The sequence below is a fragment of the Anguilla anguilla genome, chromosome 4, assembly GCF_013347855.1.
Source record: "Anguilla anguilla isolate fAngAng1 chromosome 4, fAngAng1.pri, whole genome shotgun sequence".
NCBI classification, from domain to species: Eukaryota; Metazoa; Chordata; class Actinopteri; order Anguilliformes; family Anguillidae; genus Anguilla; species Anguilla anguilla.
In genome coordinates, this window is record NC_049204.1 from 31,220,140 (window position 1) to 31,247,943 (window position 27,804).

Sequence of the window (27,804 nt, forward strand, 5' to 3'; positions counted from 1 at the left end):
GCGCAATTGTACAATTTGCCCTCCAAAATTTGGGGAAAAAATAAGAATTAAAAATTGATTTACAAGAGAAAAGCTTTGTACCCATTCAGTGACACAAATCACCATTAGAAGACCCATTGCTGCCGAAGTATTGTGATTTGGGTGGATAGGCCCGTTAAAATCAGGCTGCCAAACAAATGGCTGGCCAGATTAGAGAGGGTGAAGGTTCTTTTCAGGCCATCTAACCCATTAAAGCAGCAGTGCAGCGTAAACAGCTTCCCGCAATCATAACTAGCCATTATGAAAAGGGCATAACTTGTGAATGCTGCTTAAATGAATGAGGGAAGAGAGAGCGGTCAGCCTGATAGCAGAAACCCTCCAGAACTAACACATCGTGACATAAAGCTCAAAATGCTACGCTGCAAACTGCTGCTTCTTGCACCCAAGCAAAAGAAGGGAAAAGTTAGGGCATTGTCCCAGTGATGCGATTACACAATCTCCTTTCACATAAATACATGTAAAAGTTTAATAACAGTCATGCAGCGTGCTCCATAATTGCACCCAGAAGTAGGCCAGAGGGCTGCCCACAAAGTGTGAGGGAAAAAGAGGGATATTGCTCGTCGCTTATTCAAGTGCACTTTGAAGACGCCTGACACAGCCGTTCAGCCGTAGCTGTTTTTTTCCCCACAGAAAGTGATCATCAGAAGCAATCAAATGTCCCACAGCATGTATTAACTGCTTCTCTGGCAATACATTTTTTTTGTGTCAGTCGTTTCCCATAAAATGCAGTGTTCAGGGGTTAACGCTAAAATCGAACAAAACACAGCTGCGTAATGCCTGCTAATGTATTAATGCTGCCAGATAGAGTCAATTTTTATGTTCTTCATCTCAATTAGCGAGGTAGGCTTTATGGCGCTTGACTGACTAATTTCAGCTTATTTTTGGACTCAGTGAAGTTTTGGACTGAGCCATGAGTGGATATAGCAGACCTGTTCAGTTGGGGCACACTACTCCCTCTCTAGCAGAGGTCTCAGTGACTTGGGTCTTTCCTGACAACTGCAGTGGCTCAATGAACCTGAGCTGTGCTGAGTCATGGCATTTGATGCAGAGGGTCATGCGAGATTGATATGTAGTTCCGGGGCTCATTCTGCATGTTCTAGCAAAGGCTCTGTAATGTAGGCAATGTTCTTCACCATCTTATGAATTTTACAGTATGAAAAAGTGTTCTGGATCTAGATTTAGCAAAATGCAGCGATCTGTACGGTGGCTCCGAAGTGCAAAACACAAAAACAAAACGAAAACGCAAAAACAAAAAACTTTCGGCCCAGAGGTGCAGATGCAACATACAAAAACAAATAAGGAGTGGTCCTGAGGTGCAGATGCAACATACAAAAACAAAAACATGCAGCCCTGAAGTGAAAAACACAAATACAAAAAGAAAATGCAAAAACAAAACTTTCAGCCCTGAAGTTCAAAACACAAATACAAAAAGAAAATGCAAAAACAAAAGGCGCAGCCCTGAGGTGCAAAACAGAAACATACAAAAACTAGCAGCCCTGAGGTGCAAAACAGAAACATACAAAAACAAGCATCCCCGAGGTGCAGATGCAACATACAAAAACAAAAACTAGTAGCCCCGAAGTGCACTGTTGCACTTCAGGGCTACTAGTTTTTGTTTTGTATGTTGCATCTGCACCTCGGGGCTGCTTGTTGTTGTATGTTTCTGTTTTGCACTTCGGGGCTACTAGTTTTTGTTTTTGTATGTTGCATCTGCACCTCAGACCTGCTAGTTTTTGTATGTTTGTGTTTTGCACCTCAGGGCTGCTCCTTTTTGTTTTTGCATTTTCTTTTTGTATTTGTGTTTTGCACTTCAGGGCCGAAAGTTTTTGTTTTTACGTTTTCTTTTTCTTTTTGTGTTTTGCACTTCAGAGCCACCGTAGATCTGTCTGTAGTCTAAAGAAGAAACAGTGGCTCTATCAGTGATGTGACATTAGATTTCCTCACCACCTTTGGACATAGAGTGTGGTGGGCATGGGATCACACTTTTAACTCTGCTGATTTTGCACAGTGACTCGCTGGGGATGTGACTTCTAGTTACACAAGTAAATAAGTCAGATCTTAGGCTGTAAACATGCCCTATGTAAGTATACAAACCCTTCAAGTCGATTTCATGCATCATTGCATTTTAAAATGTCACCTGACATTTTGAAGAAACGCAAGTGCAGGCTGCAAAGTAAAGCATTGCAGCAAGAGGCGCTATAGCAGGCAACAACATGATGAAGCTGTCTTTTGATTTGTGGTTTCTTCCACTCAGTCTTTTCACAATTGTCCTGGATTGCCCCCTTGAGGACTTGGGTTTACTACCTCCACAATGACTTAACCTTCCTCCAGTGTTCGTTGCTCCCCTCCTTATTTCAGTGTTCGCGGCCAAATTTGGCCGGTCTGTTTTAACTGCTCTTATATTAACACAAAAACTATAAATCATCACCAAATTTTGTTTAACAACCTTTTTAAGCTGTGAAACAATGTCTTCAACTAGTGGTTAACATGAGTAACTGTAGTGAATATACAAAGAACAGACACTGAAAATGTACACTCCTGGGCAAAAAAAATGGGCCAAGCCCAAAATGGCAAAAAATCTAGCTTTTAATGGTCTTAACAACAAATCATTGGTCAGAAAATTAGCAAGAATTTAAAAAATGCACTCCTGAGACCTCCTGCGCCACCATTTGCTCATTTACTTTTGCTATAGTGAACTGTTCGGGGAAAAGCTAGAAACAGGGAAATTCACTTATACAGTAGACAAATTAAAGTTACAATCTCAAAGATTTCAGTTTCGTTCTCTTTGGCGGTACCAATGGCGAGAAGCGGTAATTGCAGGTGTGTTTTTGGACCTCACTTCCCATAGATCCAACCGGATCCAACCAGTGTCGCCTGTGTGATGTCAGTCAGTTGGCACCTGGGCCACGCCTACTAATTACACTTATTATTTACTGAATAAAAAATGGTTGTTATACAAGTAACGTTACTTACATACTCATTCATTGTCTAACATTAGGCTAACTTAAGGTGTCTTTACACTGCCATGCCGGGTTAAAATGCTGTAGCAGACCTGGGGTAGAATTAGTGATGATCAATTTCCACAAACGTTCTTTATCCACCTTTTGCTCGGTATGAACATCTTTACAGTGCAGAGAAGAATTTGTGGGATTCGCTGTGGCTCGTGCAATTATGTATCTCCTGCATCATCATCGTGAATGATTGTTGTGTGATATTTTTGAAACAACTGCCTTGTTTCTGGTTTTGCTAGCTAAACTGTTCAAGAATAAAGCTGAGCTGGGTGTTAAATTAGCAATCAGAATAAGAAGAATAAAACAAAAACAAAGGAGATTTCATCAAAAAAGGGCATCAAGGCTGAAGGAACATATGAGGAAGCGTAATAAAATAATAACAACGCTAATCCATACTGCCGTATTCTTTTATTTAGTTTTCTCCGGCTTGACATCTTTACACAGAAATCAGACCCGGCTCTGCTCCACCTATACCCCGGCTTATATATTGATGAACTTGATGGCAATGTAAATAACGGTAACGTTAAGGCGGTAACAGTTAAGATCAATGATTCGCAACGAGACAAAATGGTTTTAGAATGTTGCAGAGAAAATTGCAGCGGTGTGAACTGGTTAGTTGCAGAGCCTCTGAAGCCATTGCCTAGGGTCTCAAAAGACCCACCATGTCAAATCGCCAAGTGCAGTTTTAGAACGTTTACAATCAGACGTCTTGGAATTTTGCAAGTTGCATCCAGTCTCATTGCGAATCATTGATCTGAACTGGCCTTTATTTAGTAATGTTACATTGTCATCAAATGAAATACGAAATCTACATCAACAAATAATATGACCTCTCATGTTACACAAAACTTATAAGGGTTCCATAACCCCCCCACCTTTAACGCTAGCAGACATCGGAAAAAACAGTACGCCGCTCACACACAAGTGAGTTGAAGAGCAAGCCTGTTGCGTCCAAGGGTCCAAGGCATCAAATGAGCCTCAAACCACCGTGCTGCTGCCAGATAAGCAGTAGATACTACAAGCATTGTTTCTCCTGATTAATTTTCCTGTTGAACTCAATGAAAAAAATATTCAGGAGAAACAATTCTTGTAGTATCTACTGCATATCTGGTAGCAGCACGGTGGTTTGAGGCTCATTTGATACCTTGGACCCTTGATGACTTCAACCCATTTAGCCAACAAATGTGTTCCATACTGTATCAGCATAATTTACAGCTGAATCTAGTCCCACCCTCCAATTCCCATAGAGATCCATTCAAAGGCAGAGAGTTTTTGTATCGCTTGTAGGACAACCTGAAGGGTGGGGGGCGGATGGGTGGGGGGTGAGGGGGTTGTGGTTGTGGATGTGTGAGTGAGTGGGTGTGTGTATGGGGATGTTTTCCATCTGCTGGATGAACATAATATAGTTTTACCCATTAATTTCCTATGGCGGTCATTTTATACCCGGAACACCACAGGTGTAACAAAGTTGACTAAACCACTCAAAATTCAATGAAAGTGGTGATCAGCAATTTTGTATGTTCAAATGTCTAGTGTGGAGGAAAACATGAGGTCTTGAGGTAATCAGATGAAAAACACAATATTTATGATTTATGAAAGTTGTAAATCGGTCAGATTTATCTCGGAGTGATGATGGACAACAGGCTGTCCCTCTCCAACAACATTGCAGCAGTAACCCGGGCATGCAGATTTTTCCTATACAACATCCGCAGAATCCGCCCCTTTCTCACCACCTACTCAACCCAGCTCCTGGTCCAAGCAATGGTTCTATCCCGCCTGGACTACTGCAACTCTCTTCTGGCTGGACTACCGGCATCTGCCACCAGACCCCTGCAGCTCATTCAGAATGCTGCGGCTCGTCTGGTCTTCAACCTCCCCAGACACTCCCACGTAACTCCCCTGCTCACTACCCTCCACTGGCTGCCTGTTATAGCTCACATCAAATTCAAAACATTGGTCCTAGCATACCAGGCAGTCAAGGGATCAGCCCCAGCATACCTTCACAAGATATTCAAACCCTACATGCCAGCCAGATCCCTCCGTTCTGCTACCTCAGGACGCCTAGCACCTCCCCCTCTTCGCACCTGCACTTCCAGAACACGTCTCCTGTCTGTTCTGGCCCCACGATGGTGGAATGACCTCCCTGTGGAGGTCAGAACAGCTGAGACTGTGACCCATTTCAAACGACGACTGAAGACCCACCTCTTCAGGCTGCACCTCTCCCCATCCCTCCCTTCCCCCCTGTAAATGACTAAACTTAGGGTTGTAACTAGGCAGCTGTTTCATAGGTGACTTAGTTGATGCGCCTGTCTTAACGACTAATTGTATTTTTATTTATTTTTATTTTTCCATAGATTGCGTTGTTGCCGTTCTCGTTGTTAGTGTTAATCAGTTTAACCATCAGGGTCCAAGTTGAACTATGCGGTTGTTCCCTGTACTTGGACCGGTACTTCTCTCTAGGGTTTTCGTCATACTTGTTCCTGGTTATGGTTATACACTTTGTTGTACGTCGCTCTGGATAAGAGCGTCTGCCAAATGCCTGTAATGTAATGTAATGTAATGGAACACAGGAGGAAGGTTAAGAATGCACGTTGAATATGTATAACTGGGCCGTGTGTTTGTGGTGCGTTGGCCCAGCATTGCCATTTTTGTTTGGTCCTTGTGTACGGTAAGTTTTGGACCTTAGGGTAGGAGGTTTAAACAAGCTTACTTACTGTGTTTAACTATTTGTATGTGTTTATAACAAAACTATGTATGTAGCTAAGTGTGCACAATGGAGAGGTACTGGGAAGGAATGACCTTCAAGGAGGAAGGAATGTGGATGAGCTAACATAGATAGATAATGATCTGTGTGTACTACCAAGTTTAAACAGCAATGCTTTTAGTACCAAGGGGAGACAAGAGGCTTGACACAGGGGTTTGAGAAGGTCATGAATGTAAACATGACTTGGAGGATACTTTGTAATTGGAGTGGAATTCATATATAAAAGTAACTTTGCTATAAGCATATAATCTGGTGGTATATGTATGACCATTGTTTGCTTGCTTGCATATGTCATATCCTAATCAATAGTCTATGTATTTCTATTGAATACTGAATGTATTTTGTATGATGTAAAATGAAGATAAACTGTACGAAACAAGATGGTATGCGAAGGGAGAATAAGAACACCCTCCTCCGCCTTAAGGCGCCAGGAACATAGACGTTCCGTCAGGGTTTCTGGGATGAAGTAAAAAGGTTCTCAGGAAAACAGAAAGTTGGTATGGGAGGGGGAGTGAGAAAGTGTCATACCATGCGGATTACCTCATAGGAAGATAGCTTTCAAAAAGATATAAGAGGCAGAACTTGTGAACAGAAGTTCGAGACTCTGTTCTCGAACTCTGTGATTGGTGCTTGAACAGTTTCTTCTATTTGGCCAAATAAAAGTGTAATGCTGAATTACTCTGCGACCTGACTGAGTTACTTTGCCTCCATTGAAGGTAAAATCCACAACAGTGTTATCACCTTCATCCTATGCACTTTGTATTGGCTGCTTCACTAGTCGCTGCTAATGCTATGCAAATCACCCTAGAATGGCCTAGATGATAAAACTGAATAAACAATAGATCAACACAGAACAGCATTTCCCTGGTGACATCTATTGCCTCATTGACAATGCTCTTGAACAATCACCTCAGCTACAATGGTAGCTCTCACATATATGCCTTAATATGTGGTCTCATTTACAGGTTGGCGATTTCACAGAAACTCTCCCAAACATAGCAGAATATGTATGATACACTTGGAAAATCTTTCATCAAATTCAGTTTTCTTGAGTTAGAAAACTAAATACACGGGCTTTGTGGAAGAGAATTTATATGTATTAAGGGATAAAAAAGAATACTCTTTCTCACAATTATAAACTTGGGTCTTAAAAAGAAATAAAATGAAAATGAATGTAAATGTTTTCATTTGTCTTTAAATTGCATTTAATGCAAATGTAAAAAAAAAAATGATGTACTTATTGCAGTGACAATTTGATACAATTAACTTATATTATTGAAAACTTGAAAACTACCCAGCCCATATTTCTTGCATATACAGTATTATGTAAATGATTGAAGAGGGAATTCTTAGACTTAAAATTGATGACACTGCCATGGTTATTAACTTAGATATTACACAATGGGAAGGAGTAGAATCCTTTAAAATTTTAACCAAATAGAATTGAAAATATATTAAATATGTTAAATAAATATGTTAAAGACCAGAAGTTTGTGAACGAACCAGTCTTTATAGTATGTGTTGTTTTCCAACTAGGAATAATCACATGACCTAGACATACAGTATGTCAAATTGTCAAACAGGAAATTAACAGGCATGCTTCATTGCCCTACTGTCAGCGGCCGCTTTATTAGGTACAGTATCTTGGACAGGGGGGTAGGCAACCCTGGTCCAAGAGTGAAAGTGAAAATTATGGTTTTTGTTCCATCTGATCTTAATTACATGGGTTTGAAGGATGAGTAAAAGTCTGAGCCTGAATATTCTGAATAGTGAAACTCGAAACTCGAAATGTGAAACGAGTGCCTCCAGCACATGGTCACATGCGTTAATTAAACCTGATTAAATAAAATGAATCCAGTTAAATAGTTATAGGTTTGGATGGAGCAAAAACCAAGACCATCTCTGGAACTTTTTGCATCCAGAACAGTTGAAAGTCTTTGAGGCATAGATTCCACCAGGTGCTGGAGACATTCCATAGGGATTTTGCTCCATGCTGACTCGATAGGATCACACAGTTTAGGCAGTTACACATGTTGTGAACCTCCTGTTCCAGCTCATCCCAAAGATGATCTATTGGGCTGACATCTGTGGATGGTACAGGCTATTGAAGTAAACTGAAGTCACTGTCATGTTTGTATAACCAGGATCAGATGATATGTGCTTTGTGACATGGTGCATTATCCTGCTGGATGTATCCATTTGAGAAAGGGTATATTGTGGCCATAAAGGAATTCACATGGTCAGCAACAATGCTAAAGTATGCTGTGGCATTCAAATCATGCTCAACTGCTATTAAGGGGCCTAATGTGTGCTAAGAAAATATTCCCCACACCATTAAACCACCAGCCTGCAAAATTGACACAAGGCAGGATAGATCCATGGATTCCTGCAGTTTATGCCAAATGCTGACCCTTCCATCTGCACGTTGCAACAGAAATCGAGATTTGCCAGACCAGGGGCCTCATTTATAAAAATATTCTTAGATGTATACTTGAACTTAATCTTAAGATCATTTCCGACGGTGTGCTTACGTTCGATTCATGAAAGATACTGAGCATAAAAAACCTTGCTTATGCAGGTTCTAAGAAGCCCTAACTTACGCACCTGTGATTTATAAATCTCAAATTAACTTAAAATTGACGGCAACTGAACGTGCCTTACACTCAGCGATTTCCCCTTATATAATGCTAGCACAAATGAGGGTTTAGTCAGGAATAACCATGGGCGAAAAGAGAAAAGCAAACTTTTTGGAAGATCATCATGCGCAAAAAAGTCATTTCGGTCTCTGAAAACTCTCTCTCTTCCAAAAGCACTGTTTTCCATGTCTTCCAATAATGCAAGAACAGCCATGGTTACTTTTTTTCTAATTTGACACACTATTTATAGAACATCGCATCCTGTTTTTAATTCAAAACACCTTGCGTCTGGCAATTAATTCCTCACAGCTTTAATTGATAATTCCTATCAAATTGTTCATAAAGCTAAAGCAAAGTTCACCACAGGCTTGGACGCATATGTGTCCCAAACTGCAATACCCCTACATAACCAGCACTTACGTCAAGTCTAGACTTTGCATAGAGATAAGATCATTTCCACATCAAAGTAAGGTTTTATAAATAACTACTTATACGTGATTTTCTGCGTAAGTCATACTTTAGATCACAATTGATCGTAAGTCCGTTCTATAAATGAGGCCCCAGGTGAAATTTTTCTTATCTTCAAAAACCCAGTTTTGGTGATCACATGCCCACTGTAGCCTCATCTTCCTGTTGTTAGCTGATAGGAGTGGAACCTGACATGGTCTTCAATGCTGCAGCCCATTCGCTTCAATGTTCGTGTTGAGCATTCAGAGATGTCCTTCTGTATACCACTGTTGTAAAAAAGCTGTTATTTGAGCATCTGTGGCCATTCTGTTACCTTGTACGAGTCTGCCCATTCTCCTCTGACTTCTGCCTTTTCTTTATTGTATTATTCTCTAGAGACTGTAGCGCATGAAAATCCCAGGATGCCAGTTGTTTCTGAGATGCTGGAACCACCACGTCTGGCACCAACAATCATACCATGGTCTGCAATCTTTTTATATTGCGTGGCAGCCACATGATTAACTGTTTGGAAGAGGAGGTTATTCGCATTAATAAACAGATATACCTAATAAAGTGGCCACTCTGTTTTGTTTTTTTTAAACAATCACACAATGCACACCATAAATCCATTTTTGTTTAGAATCCAGTTTTAATATTTTGAATGAACCATAAAAAGCACATTAAAACATTTTCTCATTTTAGTTACAAAAATGGGTCATCTAAAAGGGCTTATCATTGCATTCACAAAAGATCTGAACAAAAGATGTCTAACAAGAAAGTGTTTTTCTCTTTAAAAATTCCCCATCCCAAATATATAAACTTAATTGTTTAACCAAGGTATATACAGGGCATAACATCCTCACAGCCGAACGATGACCTAAAACGTTTGAGGTATACGACCAAAAACAAAAACCAAACAAACAAAACAACAAAACAAAACAAAAAAAAAACCAAATAAAATTAAATAAAAGAAGAATGAATGCCATGGTTGCTTAAAACGAGCACAAGAAACAGCGTAAATGAAACATGTTGCGTTTAGTGTGCTGGTGAAAATCTTCCAGTTGTTACCCGATGTTTTGAAGGGAAATGCAAATGACCCAGAGGTTTTTTTTTGGTGGTCAATATATACAAAGGGGATACATTATAATTAGAAATAGGGACTTGTTTGAATGCTCATTTTATTTGCTTCATAACAGGTACACAGTATTCATTGACAACATATTAGAATTTTTTTAAACTTATATATTTTTTTTGTGTGTGTAACCAACATTTAAAATTAAGAGCCAGATGAAATTCTGATACACATGCAAGTTTTGAAAGTGGATTCATAAAGAACAGTATTGTACAAAATAATAATTACAGTTTATCAAAATACACCTTCTTAGCACCTCATTTTATTCTGTTTTGAACAAGCACCATCGTAGTCATTTTTCATACAGCACCAGGAGAATCCTGAAAACGGGGGTGTGGGGGGTGGGGGGGTTTCTCTGTTCTGTGGACCTCCACGTGTTGTTGCCGGGGTACCACTTTCTGCTGTGGTACCACATGTCCTTCACGATTTTCCTTAACGGGTTTAAGTCATGTGATTCTGGCCCTACAAGGGCAACAAGTATTTCCTAGATAATACATACATGGCAAGACATGTTTGCTACACCATTCTTATTCAAAACTTGCATGTGGCATGAGGAGGACTGGTGGTACCAAGTCTCGACCTGCTTGCTGTCGCTGTTCTGTCCTTCCTGCCAGGTTAACCAAGGAAGCAGACAGGGCCGACTTCAAACCCAAACTTCTGTTCTGTATCCCCAAAGTCACTGAACATCACGTCGATGATGGGAACCTGATCGATTTTCGGAGTGTCAATCTCCATCACAGTCTTTCCATAGCCGTTCCTCAACTGTAAAGAGAAAAGACATTAAAAAACCTTCAGCACTGCATCCCTCAAACAAGTTTCTAAGTATCTCAGCATCTTCAACCAATCCACTGATGACTGAACGGCATAATTCCCAAAATAGCTTGTTTGTCTGGTACAGAGCCAAACACTTAGAATAAAAGCAGAAATTTGATTTTCAGTTTGTAATCAGGGGGTCGATATATTTTAAATTTCATTCCGCCCACAGCAGCAGTACGTACCGCGCAGCCGTCTGAGAGGGCTTTGATGTAGGGGTTGTTGTTGTAAGACATCTCCTCGTCATTGGAGCCCAGGAACCTCAGCGCTTTGTTGTAGCTGTCGGTTGTGGCGTCGTGCCAGGCCACTGACTGGTGGCAGTTGTAGGTAAAGTTCTGTCTGGCTGAAGCGCTCAGTAGTTTCAGGAATGTCATCTGAACCATGTTTATTATATTTCCTTCCACATCTACGTATGACAGCTGTGGAGAAACAATGGAAGCAAGGTAAACTACGTGTCACTTCAGTTAAGCAGTTTAGCACTTGTAATGGATTGAAAAAACATTTGCTTATTTTCACTTCTGAGATACTATGTGAGAAATAAAGCTCATTTTGGATTGTTATTTTGTATATATGCCTACACATTAAAGCCACACCTCTCAGACACACATACCCTATTATTCTCGAATGTTACAGCCTTACCCTCAAACAGAATAAAGGATATTATTACCAGGCAGAATTTAATAAATTCAGAAACTCAAAAGCAATTTTTTCCTTTTACCACCTACATCATCTATTGAACAAAAAAATACTACATTTGCCCAACAGGTGTTCTTGGTTCAATCTGCATTTATTGCATTTATGCAATAACCCTAACCCTAACCACTGGTGTTGTGGTCTTTTAAATGGCTTACACAGACAGATTTATGACACTCTGTACCTTCTCAGTGGCCAGAGAAAGCTTTTAATTTTTTGTTGGCTGAACTGGGATGATTCATTCCGGATAAGGGTGCAAAAAGATCACTTACTATTTTACCACGCTTAAATTCACTGTACCATGATCCTGGAACCTCTTTGGGCCAGGTGGATATTTTGACCTATAGCATTAAGAAAAGAAAAAATGAAAGAAGGGGGAAGAGATGACACAGATTAGCATTCCCGACAGTCTGTGTTTCCTTTGATCAAATCATCCGTTTAAAAACACGCTGGGTGCAGGTGCCTCATTATGAATGTATTTATGCCTTTTTAGATCAAATACACATATCAAGCATAAATGAGTTCAGACTTTCTATTCTAGAAGAAAATGTTCCAGCTAAAGGCACTGCCTGAATATAAACCTTGCAACATAATGCAGAACTTATGGCAAAAGGGAATACCAGTCTATCAGTAACAATGTGTGCCAAGAGCTTTTACTGTACTGGGAAAACAATCTGCTGTTGGAAAGTTACTCTAATATTTTTTTGCCAGGGGTTTATTTATATACTGAAGTATGATTAAACTTTAAAACTAGTGGATTGAACCATTTTAGAGTGAAGGTTTTTTTTTCTCTCTCTCTCTCTCTCTCTCTCTTATAATTTTATTATTTTCTTTTACAAATACAGTGCTTATTACCACTGCAGTTTCCATGCAATTATATATTGCTCCAACATAAATGACACTTACCCCATTAGATTTCTTATCAGGGTAGATGCAGGTTTCTCCGCCTGATGTAAAGTTACAGTATACTTTGAAGGAGTCGCCTGAGCAGCCTTGGTTTGGATCAATCCAATATTCACCTGCAGAATCCCACGAATATAAATAGAATTTGAATATGTGAACAGTTATGGAAACATTTCCATTGGTGCTGCTGTAATATTACTGCTATATATTATATTACAGTTGCAATAAAGAGTTTCATATACATTTCCTTCAAAATTTCAAATGAAAAATAAGGATACAGTTAGACAGATACAGAGTTATGCGCATCCCAAAATGTACCAAAAATGAATGATTGCAAGTGGGAAAATATATCCTGGATATAATAAGCACACAACCAAGCAGATGTGTGCTTTATAGAAGACCAATAAAACCGAGAAGGGTGAAACACTACAATGGAAATTTTCTGGCTTCAACAATTAATGAGCCAGAACAAAGCTGGAACAAAGGCCTAGCCACCAGCGATTCAATGAATGTTAAATATACCGCTAAACAGCCATGTCGGTGTTATTTAAATGCGGTGCTGAAACGCGATTAAATTTTCCATTTAAAACACACCATAATCGCACAGAACTGTGCAAAAGGCATTAGGAATTAGGTGCTTTCGTATCTGTCCCAAAGAGGCAGTTAATTGCCGTTCAAGCCTAGCTTACTCACCATCAGGGAAATCAGGGTGGCAAAGCTGCAGGTCTTTGCAGGTTCTGGCAGGGTTGGTCTGTGTGCCCATGGGGTACTTCATGCGCTCGATGTCCTGCTTGAGGGCATTAAGGGACCCGAAGATATCCTCCATGCCATCTGCGTAGTCCATCATGTTTCCAGCTGCATCGGCCTGGTAGTCGGATGACCGCTTGGACTTCTTGGGTGACTGGATGGGCAGGGGCTGGATGACCTCACCAGGTGGACCCTTCACAAGAACAACAAACCATTCTCTTCAAACAAACCTCTCTCTTTTGGGATCATGTAAAATTCACAGCACTCCACACTGTACTTACTTTTTCATAATTAACACTTTTAATCTTTCTAACAAATGCTTGGATTTATACAGATTTATTGCCCTATTATTTCCAGGAACAAAAATAATTTCTGCCATAACAATAAAACTACTACTATTACTGCTACTGCTACTACTACTACTACTACTACTAATAATAATAATAATAATAATAATAATAATAATAATAATAATAATAATAATAACAACACTATAGGACTTGTGAGGTTCCCTCTCCATGTATTCATTCAGCAACAATGAAGTGGGAAAAACGGTCTTGTCTTCAAAAGCCTGAATGGTTGATTCAACAAGATACTTACAGGTGGACCGGGTGGCCCAATCAGTCCTGTGTCTCCCTTCTGACCAACCGGACCCTGGAAAAACATGGGAGGACAACATTAGCTCTGATTATGGGACTGGCGCTGGCTAAGTCAGTGTCACCCTGTTTTATGGGTTGTGATAGAAGAAAGGAATGGAACTCACGCTTGAACCCTTAGAACCCTTTGGACCTTGTGAACCCTAAAAGACAAAAGAAGGTTGTACATGTCATTTAAAAAATACAACAATAATTAAATTTGATCAATACTTATATTTCAATTGAAAGAAAAATAAGAACTGACAAGACGGCCTACTTACAGGTAAGCCAGGAGGCCCGGGAGGACCGACGGGGCCTGACGCACCAGAAATACCCTGTGGACGAAGAGCAAGTCATACGGGCCGTACAGTTCAATAATGATCTCATTCATGGCCTCACTCAAATCATAGTGTAGCCTTACTCCTCTCTCTCTTCTGATTGAGCCTCCCTCTGAAAGAGCCAGAGATGTGGCTGACTCACTGGACTGAGAGAGTAAATTAAAGGGCTTCTCCCCATATTAAAATCAAAGGATTTGCTGGATGTCATCAAGTTTGAAAAGGGTCATTTATCTTTGTGTGACCTTACCTTCTGCCTCCCCAGTGATTAAGTCCTTTAGAATGTCTAACTTAATATTATGAAGAAAATAGCCATTCTGCCGCTTGCTGTTTTATCAAGTCAAAAACTGGAGTTGAAGGTCTGGAATTTGCATGTGCCGTTCTTTTTTTCCTTTTTCTTTTTTTTTGCTCACTTCAACAGAAGGGCAATACAATTTCAATATGCATAATTGGAAAATGTTCCAATCTATTCCACAGCTTTAAATCATCACAAGGGGACTCAGAAGGCTACTCTAACCTCAAATTGCTTATTTGTTCAATATGCTATGTTTATTTAAAAATGGACAAGGCCATTAATATCACACTTCAAGCTTTTCTGTGACCTTCAATGAGCATATTTATACATTTCTATCACAGAGTAATAAAATATTGCTTTCATTTGTAAAGGCAAATGCAATGCTGAAAGAAATGTCGCATCAGACACACTGGCCCGATATTATTGCAATGTCATGCGATCAGGTCTGCCACGGTGGTTTCTCCTCTGATCTTGCAGGAACCTCAGATATAGGGCAGGGCAGACGCCGGCAGTGTGATGGACGTTTGATTAATTGCAGTACTTACGCTGTCACCCTTATTGCCAGGAGAGCCTTGTGGGCCAGGCAAGCCTCTGTCTCCCTTCTCGCCCTGCTCACCAGGTGGGCCGATTAACCCAATGAGACCTGGGTGACCCTGAGGGGAGAAAGTCAGGCAAGGAAGTCAAGCGATGTGGAGATTCAGGAGCCTGCCTTGTAACATGGTGGTAACAGTTTTATGAAACCTTGGACAGGGCACCAGCATGTTAACCTTAATACTGGGGCAATACATACTACAAGATATGTAACCGCCTGAAATGAGGTTGCATGCAAAACAAATGCAGGTAAAATACTACTGTACAGGAGAATACAATACAAACTGGTAACAATACAAACAGTGTGCTGATAAGACATGGCTTGTATGGTGCTTGTAATGCATTCTCTTCACTGTGCTGTATAGGTTTTGTGGGTTGGATTTAGAATTGTAGTGAAAAAGGATAGTTTGATTTGATTTTCTTTGTTTTCCATTGTGCAAAAATTCACAATTCAATGTGAATTTATCCAGCTCTGACAGTGAAAAAATAGTTCCATGAAAACATGGCAGCCTCTTCAACTTTTCATAAAATATTCAGGGCCATCATACTCAGGGAATTTTTCTCCTTCCATGCTTCATTTGTACGGGCCATATTAAACCCAATCAGAACAGACTTCACACCTAATTCACTGCCTACAGCTGAAACCTGTTTTGCCACCTGCTACCCCCTACTCTGTCCTCCCACAGCCTTACAGCAAATGGCTGGCCTGCAATGAAAATACTTTCCAAGCCCATTTCAGTTCTACATAAACAGAGCCCCAAGTGGCTGTGTGTCTCCTGCCAAATTATTGAAGAAATTGCAATATGGCCACCTTAACCATACATCGTTTTGCAGGAGGAACCTAGAACAATTTGGGAAATCACAAAAAAATTGTAAAGAACATCCAGCCTTTCACGCTACATTGGCTATTCCCTGTGTCTTCTATTCGCAGATAGCATGTGTGCGTGGCATTAGCCATGCTTCTTTCTGCGAAAGATTTCCTTGAAAGTGATGGGATGCTTCTTGTTTGGCTGTGAAAATTGCACAGGCCCATCGCTTCATCCTGTGTGTACCCATGTAATGCTGACAGGCTATTCGGTCTCAAATTCATATGTGGTTCTATTTTAAAAACTTCCATTTGGTGTTCAATTTTCCAATTTCAGGACCTCAGAAATGGAATCAAGTAACAAGAAATGGTCTTACCTTTTCACCCTTAGAGCCAGGGTCACCCTTCAAGCCAGGCAGACCAGGGGGACCCTAAAAATAAAATAAATGAGAATGAGATTGGATTTGCCAGCACAACTGTGTGGTCATTATCTGAAAGGTCAGTGTCCAGTGTCTCTCATCTTACCATAGGTCCAGGGGGTCCATCTTGTCCAGGAGAGCCAGGGAGTCCTTGTTCACCCTGCGAAGATGCATTTAATTAGCCTGGCACAATCCTCCCCTGTCCCTCTGTGGCATGAATATCATTCTACATGTAGCACAAGAATGTCACTGCGTGTTCAAATAAAAATACCTATGTGCATGTGCGTCATGTGCTCCAATTCATTATTCTGTGGTTATTTCTGCCATGCCTTTGAGAGCTTTTGACAGTAAAGATTTATTGCGTTGTTTAAGCAGGACTGTATAAGAACAGTGACAGTTGTATCGACAGCATCACCCGGACAAGGACAGGTCAGACTAAGAGTGAGTCGATTTGCAAGACTCCATTGTAGGAGCATCAATGAAGGATCTTTAGAGTGCATCTTGGATGTACTTCAGGCTTGTAACAGCACACTTTATGGTTTCAAATGAATATTCGATTCATGATTCTATGATTTTCCTTTGTGGTTCCAGGTCAACATAAGTTAACTAACATTTAGTGTCTTACTGAAGTTGCACTGACATTTGCTGGTCAAGAAATGCTGTTAGCCAGATCTAGCACTGTTGCTCATACAATGTATGTTCACTTTTATTGAAAGTCACTTTGGATAAACATCTGCTCAATTAACATAATCCAATGAAATTTTTTAATGAAGCTAAATACTTTTCAAATCATTTTGCTTAATCTCAGGCTTAGCTGGTTAACTCACAACAGGGCCAGGGATTCCTCTGAGACCCTCTGGACCAGGCTTTCCTGGGGGCCCCTGGGGGCCAACGGGCCCCGTCTTTCCAGGTGGACCCTCAGCTCCAGCTTCACCCTGTGAAGAGGATTTTCACAAATTCACACCATTCTGATTGATACTGTGCTGACATATTACACTTTATATTGCATTCAGTTGATGGGGTAACAACATTAGGATTGAGTGTATGATAGAACTACAATACATCTAATGGGTTAAAGCATTTGGTAGTCTGTGTATGCATAATTACACACAACCCCTTTACCAATCAGTTACTACTTGCTTATTATGTAGCAGTGTATGTATTGTTTAACGCTTGTTGCTAAAGTAATTGACATATTTCTACAGGATTTATATCAACAGGAAAGTTTGATACCCCAACACATCTTTTTAGTTTTACAGAAACCATACATTAAACAGCCCACAAGGGCAGGACTATAACCACATGATATCATTACACAATATTGCAGTGTGCGATTAGAAAATATAATAAATCATCTCTGCCAGGTTCAAGAGCATTTCCGTACAACTTGTACTGAATGAGTTGACACAAAATGTATTTTATGCATTTAATATTTTGACAAAACTGACATTCCTCAAAATAGAATTAGCTAAACACAATTCAAATTTAACAGGATTAATGATGTTCATAAAAAAGGAATCCCATTTTGTAAGTTTGCCTTGGATCTCACAGCATTTTGAACGACAGAACTTAGGCAGGATTACATGGGGTTGATATCCTATTAGAGGCACACACTTTGAATGGGAGTCTGCAGTCACTTTGTTTATATTCATCTGTGAAAGTGTATGATCTCTGCCAAAGCTAAACAAAGTGACGCACGCCTGAATGCCAAGTGAAAGACTGCAGGGAGATGATTGTCTTTGTGCTGTTCTGGCCCCAGGCATAAACAGGGACAGGGGCAACTCGGGTCCATGATTTATAATATAAACAAAATATCAATTATCTTACTCTTGATGGAAAACTAGCTATTTTTCGACAGATGGGCATTTGCATTCATTATTTCAACAACAGGAAGCAATTTTGTAGTTGCTTGAAATCTGCTACATTAATAGCTTCCATGATAAATTAGCTGCATGGAAGTGTTTTGCTTTTGTAGTATCAGGGCACTGTATCCTTTAATTTGACATGACCTCACAATGATTGTCTGATATTTGAATATATTTATGATAAGATTTGTATAAATGTTTATAAGTTATGGTATCTTAATAAACTTTTCACTGTATATGGCAAAGCTACCTGTCTCTCCTGACTGTGTTGCCAATCTTTTGGTCTATCAGTGGTTCCAAACTTGGTCCTGTGACCACCCTGTGTATGCTAGTTTTAACAGAATTTTAACAAGCTGTTATCTTAATTTGGTGCTTTTCATGTTTAAAAGAATTGTTTACCCTCTTACAGTAAGCCACATTATATCAGACATAGCCATGTTCACATTCTGCTTATTGTGCTATATTGCTGACATAAAAGTTATTATATTTACTGGATTAAATTAAAGACGGGGCTTCAATAGGCTCCTAATTGGCAGAAGTATAAACACTTAGCCACTAAAACTAACCATCTGGAAGATAATGAAGAATTCAAAGCAAAGCAAATGATAACGAGCCAAAAAGAGATTTTACACACATTCAACAACCTTTGTGACTTCCTTTTATGCAGTTTTTTTGCAATAGCACAGTAAGCACAATATGAACATGGGAATTCTATTCTTCATGGCTGAAGAAGGTAAATAATCCTTCTAAATATGAAAGAATAATTAACAGCTTGTTAAAATTCTGGGATTGCAATTAAGTTTGGAACAAAAACCAGCAATGGTGGTATAGGGTGGGGGGAGGGGGGACCAAGTTTAGGAACCCCTGGTCTACATCACAGGTGTCAAACTCCTGTCTTGCTGGTTTTTGGGGTGTTCTCGGCACAAGTGTTTCATTAGAGTAATTGATTGGCAAAGGAATCCATTGTTCTCAAGGCCTTAATTGGCAGCGGATTGAAAAGAAGACACACAAACCTGCAGACACTGTGACCCCTTTGGGATTAAGTTTGACACACCCTGGTCTACATGATCACAGGTAGAAGACACTGTATGTATTTTTCCAGTGTATGCTTGTCCTTAACTTTGACTACAAAATACATGAAAAGATTTTCTTCCCACAATCACAGTTTGGAGAGTTGGGGCAATCACCAAAATGACCATGTCAGGCTGTGAACAAACAAATGAACAATTGCATGTTTTTTGCACATCCAATGTAAAAGTAAATATTGATTGATTCCAAATGGATGTTCTCGGGCCATTCAAAAGGCAACTAAACTTTCTACGTGACTACAGATTCAAACCTGCTTTACTTTTGGACTACAAATTCCCTCCACCCAAACCTGCCTAATTATTACAGTTTCGTTAAGGTCTCTAAATAATGCAAAAATAATCCCAGCATCATTATATTGCCAGTAATCTTAAGTACCTGTTTTACAAGTACAAATCTCTGGAAAGGGCTATCTGCAGGCTATACCTTACTGCAGTGTTTCTCAGCCCTGGTCCTTGGGACCCACTGCATATGCTGGTTTTTGTCCCAACCATAGCAACAAGTTCTGTATTGCAATGAGCTGCTAATTGTTAATTAGACACTAATAGTTCTTAATTCAACGTATGTCTACTGAAGGAAATGTACTCTCTAAAAGCAACATTATTCTCGAAATAGTAATGTATGCTGTAAAAATAAATGTCCCATATTAACATCCCAGGAATTTAAATTGGTCAGACCGACTTATGCTTTCATTTACTACGCTGTTTGTACTATACCGCAAATAATTGATTAAAAAAAAAAAAAAAAGATTTAATTACAAACTGACAGGGGAAATCAGATGGGTCCCATTTGCTGAGAGTGTGGGAACCATCAGGGTAAAATGAATGAGCTTAAAGACTGCAAATGGCTAAAGCTGCATTGTGTTCAAATAAGTTGAACCACACAATTATGGTAAAATTTCTCAACAGCTTTAATTGATCAAGCTATTGGCTTTGACAAAAACCAGCATACACTGTGGGTCCCCAGGACCTGGGTTGTGAAACGCTGCCTTACTGTGTGTGTATGTTGAAACCAAGGGTGTGTGTGTATGTGTGCATGCACATGTGTGTCAAGTTACACTTTATTGACCCCATGGGATAATTTGTCCTCAGCATTTGACCTATCCTTACTACTTAGGAGCAGTGGGCAGCCACAGTGCAACTCCAGTTCTCCAGGGCAATAGAGTATATCTAACCTAACCTGTTATGCATGTCTTGGTGTGGGAGGAGTACCCACAGGAAAGCCATACAAAGAAAAGGTGAGCATGAAAACTCCATGCAGACTCAACCAGGACTCAAACCTGAAACCTACTTCTTGAGAGTAACCATGCTGCCCCACGCCCCCATCATGTGTGTATGTGCCTTTGAATGCCTCCTTGCAAACAGTAGGATTGATTTTGTGAATTACCTTTGCCCCCTTCTCTCCTTGCCTGCCCTCAGTTCCTGCAGATCCTGGAGGACCCTGGAGAGGAAGAGACAAGACATTTCTCAAACACAGCATTGGTATTGCTCAATACAACACTTACATTCGACATCAGCAAATTCAGCATAAAGTCAGCATCTATATGGCTTAAATACAACAATTACAGCCAATATCTGCAGATTCAGCATAAACGCAGCATCTGTACAGCTCAAATACAAAACTTACACCCAACATCACAAAATTCAGCATAAGCACACCATCTGTACTGCTCAAATAAAACACTTTTATCTAACATCTGCAGATTCAGCATAAACACCTCATCTGTATGGCTTAAATACAACACTTACAGCCAATATCTGCAGATTCAGCATAAACACAGCATCTCTACAGCTCAAATACAACACTTATAGCCAACATCTGCAGATTCAGCATAAACACAGCATCTGTATGGTTGAAAAACATAATTTCTAGACAAAATAGCACACGTGGATGTAAAAAATCCTAAATTATGATTGTAGTTCAATAATTCATTATTTCAATATCCATTGTTAAAGTTAATCAATGAAATCACATACATACACATTTATATTTTAAGGGCATAACTCTAACATGAAGAATGGTAGTGATACTCACAAAAAACGAGTATCACTACCACACAGTTTATTGAAGTCTCAGTTAAGACTGGTACTTCCTGTATCCAGAAAAGTTTAACTGTGTGAAATCCAAACCATACAAAATCCCATGTCAATATGCAGATATTGTTATGTTTCTGTTTCTAATGCTTTTTAAAAATTATTACTTGGTTATTTAAATGGTTTATAATTTTAGTTGTGGAAAGGGCTGTAAAAACATATGTTTGGATATTTAAAAGCTTTGACACAATTGAGAAACTATAACCGTACAGACACTATTCACCTTTCAATTCCTAGCGACAGGCCTTATTCCGGTCAGATAATAATCCATATAATTTGTTGTCATCGTTTTCCTTCGATTGGATGGGCGTGAAAATGACCACTACAGGCACCGTAAAATGCACTCTTCCCTCGTGCTGCAGAAGAACGTGGTCTGATTTCATTCCCTGCAGCCCCATAAGGACAATGCATTACAGCTGTCTACTGAAGCAGGCAAAGCTAATGGCCCTCCAATTGTTTTAAGGCTTTCCAGGTCAACTGTGCTCTGGAGTCGCATCCTCTCAGGCTGAAGCCTGTCTCCTTTGGGTGATCAAGGAGCCTTCACATCTAGATGCCACAGCATCTGTGAAGAAAGGGATTCCTGATCCGTACACCTCAGATGCCAGCTTCACTGGAGCTGGCTGAACAGCCCTTTATAGCCAAAGTCGAATGAAAGACAGACCATCGTTTTATTTTTGTCTTCGTCCATACGTGACCGGGTGCTTGGGAAATAGCTTTAAAAAAGTGGTCTCCGTGTATTCTCTTTGTGGACACAGATGGTTATTTTGAGTGGGTCACTCCCCGCACGCGCACAATAATGTCCGAGTCATTTTCTAAACATCGGCAGACATGCTGCAAAAAGACCTGCAAATAGCATTAGTCCACATATTACCCGGATACAGATAATTCCATGTTTGTGAACCTGTAAGACTGCTATGCGTGACATGAAAAACAAGCAAAGTGAATTGAAAAATAAATAATTCAAAAAAGATAAAGAAAAAGAAGACGCAAATTGAAAACAAAAAAGATTTTTTTGCGAAAAGAGATAGATACCAAGCGAATAAAAAAAATCACTAGATGCTTTAAGTATTCCCAATGCTGCCTTTGCAAATTCTCACAGGAATTTTGAATTTAATTTCAAACAGCTGGAGCCAAAATGCTGAGGATGCACAAGTCTTTGACCTGAAATGCAAAGCAACTTCTACAACTTCATGATGGATTCCAAGGAAAGAACCGTCTGGGACCTGCAGAATTCATTTTTTCCTACACTTCTGAGGCTTCAAATGCCTTTGACGATTAAATACATGTTTCCATAATGTACTAGCATATATTCCCTCTACCATTAGTAAGTTTAAATGCTGATATGAAACATTTATTATTTATATTGTAAATGTCATCGAATATATCATGAATGCCAGAGAATGCTAATGTCACATTTTCATATATCACATTGGTTATACATATTTAATGTGTATGCACAATAAAGATTAGCAACATTTACCCTAACCAAGCAAACTGCCTTTGCGTCAATCAAAAATAAAAGTGAATTGATTCTTTTATTTCCATTTAAAAATGAAATACTGCAAAGGCAGAATCGTGTCTGGTTTGAAGCTAAGCATCAACTAGCCATTATGCTAGAGTTGAGGCTAATTTTTGAACTGCAGATTTAAATATCCTAGTTGCTTTAAATATCCTTCAGTAATGAACAATATACAAGGTACCCTTATTCTCTAAATTTGAATATATACATTTATAGCAATGCGTTTTCCTGTCTCATGAAATTAACTGAGAGGATCTCCCTGTACAGTATGTCCTAGTTATTGCCTTGCCTGTTTGAACAACCACCTCTGTGCTGGTGTCGTATTGTACTATTTGCAATATTTTAAAGTAAGAGGAGACGGTCTGAAACAATAAAAATCTGAAACTTCAGATTAACTAACTTTAGTGCTTAAGCAGCTGACTGCTCACCTGATGGCAGAATAAGTTTATATTATTATATTATAACTGAGGACTTGTAAAATCGTATACTGCCCTGAGATGCACGAAAATCATTTCCTGTGGATAAGCCTTCAGGAGACCAGCATGTCCTGGAAATGTCTAATTTCCATTTTTTTCCAGCTTTTGTAATTGCATTATGTTATTGTTTTTATACAGCTGCCATTCAAATGGCGTTGATCAATATTCTGTTAGGAAGCTATCTGTATATGTCACCCTGAGTGGTGTTCTATTTGAGTGAACTAAATGAGTTTGGGAGAGACTCTTTTTCTTTTCTGCACAATTTCAATTGCATTCATAGATTTAATATCAGTACTTCATTCCTCTCTGGACTGAGATATTTTTATTTCTATTTACCAGCGGTTCAGGACAGTGATCCAACTAAATCTTCTGTGCCATTCTCACTCACCGGTACAATGAGATGTCCTCGGGTTTCAATGCGTTTCAATGGAATGAAATTTGTACGTCCTTCTTTATAACACATTCACATGTTTTATCTTCCAAGATTCTTAAACTGAAGGCTTCATATTTTGCCTAGAGAGATTTAGGTTGGTCCATGTTGAGTTGTCTCTCAAAAGAAGAAAATTGTGCTTTCCGGTCCTTTGGAAATTGGTAATGGCCATTTCATCAAACTGACAGTACTGCTTTCAGAATCCTAATACTGTTTTTTTTTTCATATAAAACTGAGAGGTCAAATTAAATGGAACGATGTTATAACTCCAAAAGAAAGGAACATTAATTGCACTAGGGCCCTTAAAATCACAAAAGCATATTCCATATTCATCTTGTATTGACAACTAAACACAAAACAAATAATCAAGGCTTTCAGTACTGATTTTTTTTTAAAAATGGAAAGTATTTTGTGGTGTTCTAGATATTACATTTAGTAATCTAATCATACAATTATCCTTGTAACACCATAATGAGAGTGCTTTTTAAAAAGGGAGTTGATTTTTTGAATTTTCAAAAATAAAATCTAACAATGATCTCATTCTTATGTATTCCATATACAAGTACATTGTGCAGAGACTTAAACAATGAAATTCTAACTCTTAAAAAACTTTCAGAACTAAAATGCAAATATCTAATAGCTCTGAACTTGATGCATATAAATGAGAGAGAAATAACAAGTATGATGTACACCATGCACTTACTGAGTTTATGTGTATACACATAAACACAAATACACACATGCACACACACACACACACACATACACACACATAAAACAATCTCATATAAACCTAAACCTGTATATCTCTCTCAAGTGTAGCTCTGTTCATTTGTTCAACGGAAGCTCAAGATAAAACAACTGGATAATTTGTTTGCGTGCCAAAGAGGCACAATTTGCCATTTATACATCAACAGGAATTTATTTACTCTTAAGAACAACAGGGGTGCATCTCTTACCAAGTTAATAGACGGCACACCTACCACTAAATACACTTCCAAATTATAGAAGAATTTACATTTGGTACTGTGTACATAGAACACTGATGATAAACAGGCAAAAAGAGAGTAAAATGGGCGCTCATTCATTTAAAAACATGGAGTTACTTATTAGGCCTTGACTCGGTAAATCATGGTAAATCCCACTAATGCCAGTAGAAACAACATCACACTCACGGAATGATAGTAGGAACAGTTATATATAATAATAATAATAATAATAATAATAATAATAATAATTCAGTCTCTGAGCTAGTACCCCTCTGAATGATTTTTTCTCTCTTGACAAGGGATGTCATTCCACCTGTTCTCTTATTCTCTATCCCTGACAACCCCTAAGTGACCTTTTCTTTCTACCCATCTGCCAGAGAGGCACACAATGTTGATGACATATGTACTTACTCTTTTTCCAGGTGGACCTGGGGGGCCTGCTTCTCCAGATGGACCAGGAGGACCCTGAAAGATGAGGGGGAAAGGGAAGCCGGTGTCAGCTGGGGAGATATACTGTAGCTCCAGAGGCTTGAAATCATAGCACCAAGGTGGGTAGCACTATCAGGCATTACAAGGTCATTTGAAGGTCATGCGCTTCTTTTAGCTGTATTGGTCATTGAATAATATTAGCCCATAAACTTATCAAACCTGCCATTTAACAGAGGATTTCCCATATGGGGCAGGACTATGCTCTTGGGTCTTTAAGAAGTTTCCCATAATACATTTACATGTACATAATACAAAACATGTTTCTATTTATTTCTTCTGCTGCCGAAAACTGCAGTTCTATACCTTATGGGTATAACAGAGTGATCCAAAGAAGTGCATATAATACACATGTATGTGGGGAAAATACTTTATTATACTTAATTGCTGAAACATAACACAGCTAACTTGCGTACAGTTCTCACAAATGATATGCTCTATTTCAGATCTACCCCGCATAAATCACTCAACTGCATTTAGAGAGGATACTGTACATAACATTTATTAGCACTTCAAATTGTATATCCCCGGTTATAGCTTCAATCGCAATATTACTTTTCAACTGATGTACCATTAGCCATGAATATAAAGAAGTCAAATTTGCCCCTGAATTCTCAAAGGAACATTTTATGAAGGGCCTTGAAATATTTTTTTTCAGTGTGAATCATAGCTGATTATCTGAAAGTGAATTGGATACAACCCAAACACATTAAACTTTGTGATTTGTCATACACTTTTGATTGGTAAAAATGTACAAACTCGTTCAGCTATAAGATAAGTTGATATTTAAATTCTGCATAGTTAATCGAGAAATTAGAAATATCTGTTCCCTTTCCTAAATTTAAGTTCACTGAGCCATTAAAGAGGAGTATTTTATTCTAATTATGCCCCCAATCCTCAACACACAGAAAATTAGAAAGCAAGGTTAAAAATAATTGCTATTGTGATAAAGATTTGATGATTTTTGTTCCCCCTACGCCAACAAATAAAGCTGACAATGTATGTCCCTTCACCTATCGTCTGAGTTTAAGTATTTTATTTTTCATATGTTTAATGAATCTACAAAAACATAATATGCATTCATAGACCAGGTAAGTGCCCTTTACGAGAGCCCAACACTTGAGTTATTTCAATTTGGGTCTTTTATACATGAAAGATTTTCATTGAAATATAGCGTATATACTGTACATCCAAAGTGAACGTATGTGGTTAGGTATTTGATCACAAAAGAAGGAAGGACATTTATTGCACATAATTCAGTTATTACTTTTAGTTAGTTACACATAAAGCATGACTATAATTGAATGCAGTAACTTGTATATTTTGTTTTTATGTGCAGATTTGCCGCTGATGGCATATTGTCTTCGGGATATAAAATGTTTATTGTTCTTTGAATGATTTCAAGTCCACAGAATTAGTGCATTTATATATGTATATATATATAAATTATGTAGACACTATCCTGCAGCCATGGGTAATGTCATACTGTATTAATTAGTCACATTACAAGGGTACCCTAGATTTCAGTACTTCTTAAATTAATGAAAATAAACTTACAGGCTGACCAGGTTCACCATCTTCTCCCTTCTCTCCTGCCGTGCCATCCGTTCCCTGAAATAAATCATCACAGGTACCTTGGAGTCATTCACTCAAGTGCAACCACTGTGCTACAAAAGCCACTGAGAAGCAACACATTCAGCACAACACAACATATACTGCTCTAATGTGAAGAGACTCACGTAGCATAGAATGTGATGTTTTTACAAACTTATTTACTCATTACACTATGTGCTGTAAATTATACACAGTTCATTGTTTTTTTAATGTTCTTTGAATAATCTCAAGGACAAGCAAAAAAATCAAATCCATTTTGACCATTTTGTTACATTTATAATAAATTCCCTGCAATTTAACAATAATACTTACAGCGACACCAGGCTCACCAGGGGGTCCAGGATCTCCAGGGAAGCCTACAGGACCCTAGATCAAACAAGGGAATGCCTAGTTTAAATGTCAGTGGTATAGTGTAAAACCAACCATAACGTTCACATCAATTAGTATCTGTAAGCTCAAGATCCATTTGACGGCCTGCCAAATAAGTATTATTATTACTTTATATCATAAACATCTGCACAATGGAAAAAGAAACAGGTAATTTATTTATTGACAGATCTTCATGGAATGGATACATCACATATTTAGGTGTGGGCTATATATGTATTTAATATACATGCAGCAGGGGGCCAAGGTCACTTACAGGGTTCCCCTTTGGCCCGTCATCTCCTGGGGGTCCTTTGGCACCAGCGGGTCCAGCAGATCCAGGTGGGCCGGCCTCTCCCTTTTCACCTCTTTCACCTTTGGGGCCCTTAAAAAGACACCAGGAACCATCAGCACCCGGAAACAAATAGCAGGGACGTATCATGCCCTCCACACGCAATAAGCAGTGTTTATCTATGAATACACAGGAACATGGCACTTGCAGGTGGCCCCTGTATAGCTCTCCCTCCCAAGTCAGATGGTTCTGTTGTGCTGTTGAGCTGTATAATAATGTCACATGGGGACCCTAAAAGCTTCCACATGCTTCAAATGAACTGG

At 39.0% G+C, this 27,804-nt stretch overlaps 1 protein-coding gene across 4 annotated transcripts in view; it reads right to left on the reverse strand.

The window, feature by feature from the left end:
* Positions 1-10,546: 10,546 nt before the first annotated feature.
* Positions 10,547-27,804, reverse strand: part of col11a1a (collagen, type XI, alpha 1a) — a 92,572-nt gene continuing 75,314 nt past the window's right edge. For all 4 annotated transcript variants that reach the window (XM_035412097.1, XM_035412095.1, XM_035412096.1 and 1 more), the window contains 17 exons: positions 27,467-27,574; positions 27,136-27,189; positions 26,767-26,820; positions 25,135-25,188; positions 20,603-20,656; positions 17,093-17,200; positions 16,372-16,425; positions 16,224-16,277; positions 14,996-15,103; positions 14,102-14,155; positions 13,949-13,984; positions 13,786-13,839; positions 13,132-13,378; positions 12,442-12,554; positions 11,808-11,876; positions 11,028-11,261; positions 10,547-10,791 (listed from right to left, as the gene is read on the reverse strand). In XM_035412097.1, the coding sequence (XP_035267988.1) occupies positions 10,645-10,791; positions 11,028-11,261; positions 11,808-11,876; positions 12,442-12,554; positions 13,132-13,378; positions 13,786-13,839; positions 13,949-13,984; positions 14,102-14,155; positions 14,996-15,103; positions 16,224-16,277; positions 16,372-16,425; positions 17,093-17,200; positions 20,603-20,656; positions 25,135-25,188; positions 26,767-26,820; positions 27,136-27,189; positions 27,467-27,574 (1,602 nt within the window). In that variant the 3' untranslated portion in view covers positions 10,547-10,644. The remainder of the gene's footprint in view (positions 10,792-11,027; positions 11,262-11,807; positions 11,877-12,441; positions 12,555-13,131; positions 13,379-13,785; positions 13,840-13,948; positions 13,985-14,101; positions 14,156-14,995; positions 15,104-16,223; positions 16,278-16,371; positions 16,426-17,092; positions 17,201-20,602; positions 20,657-25,134; positions 25,189-26,766; positions 26,821-27,135; positions 27,190-27,466; positions 27,575-27,804) is intronic.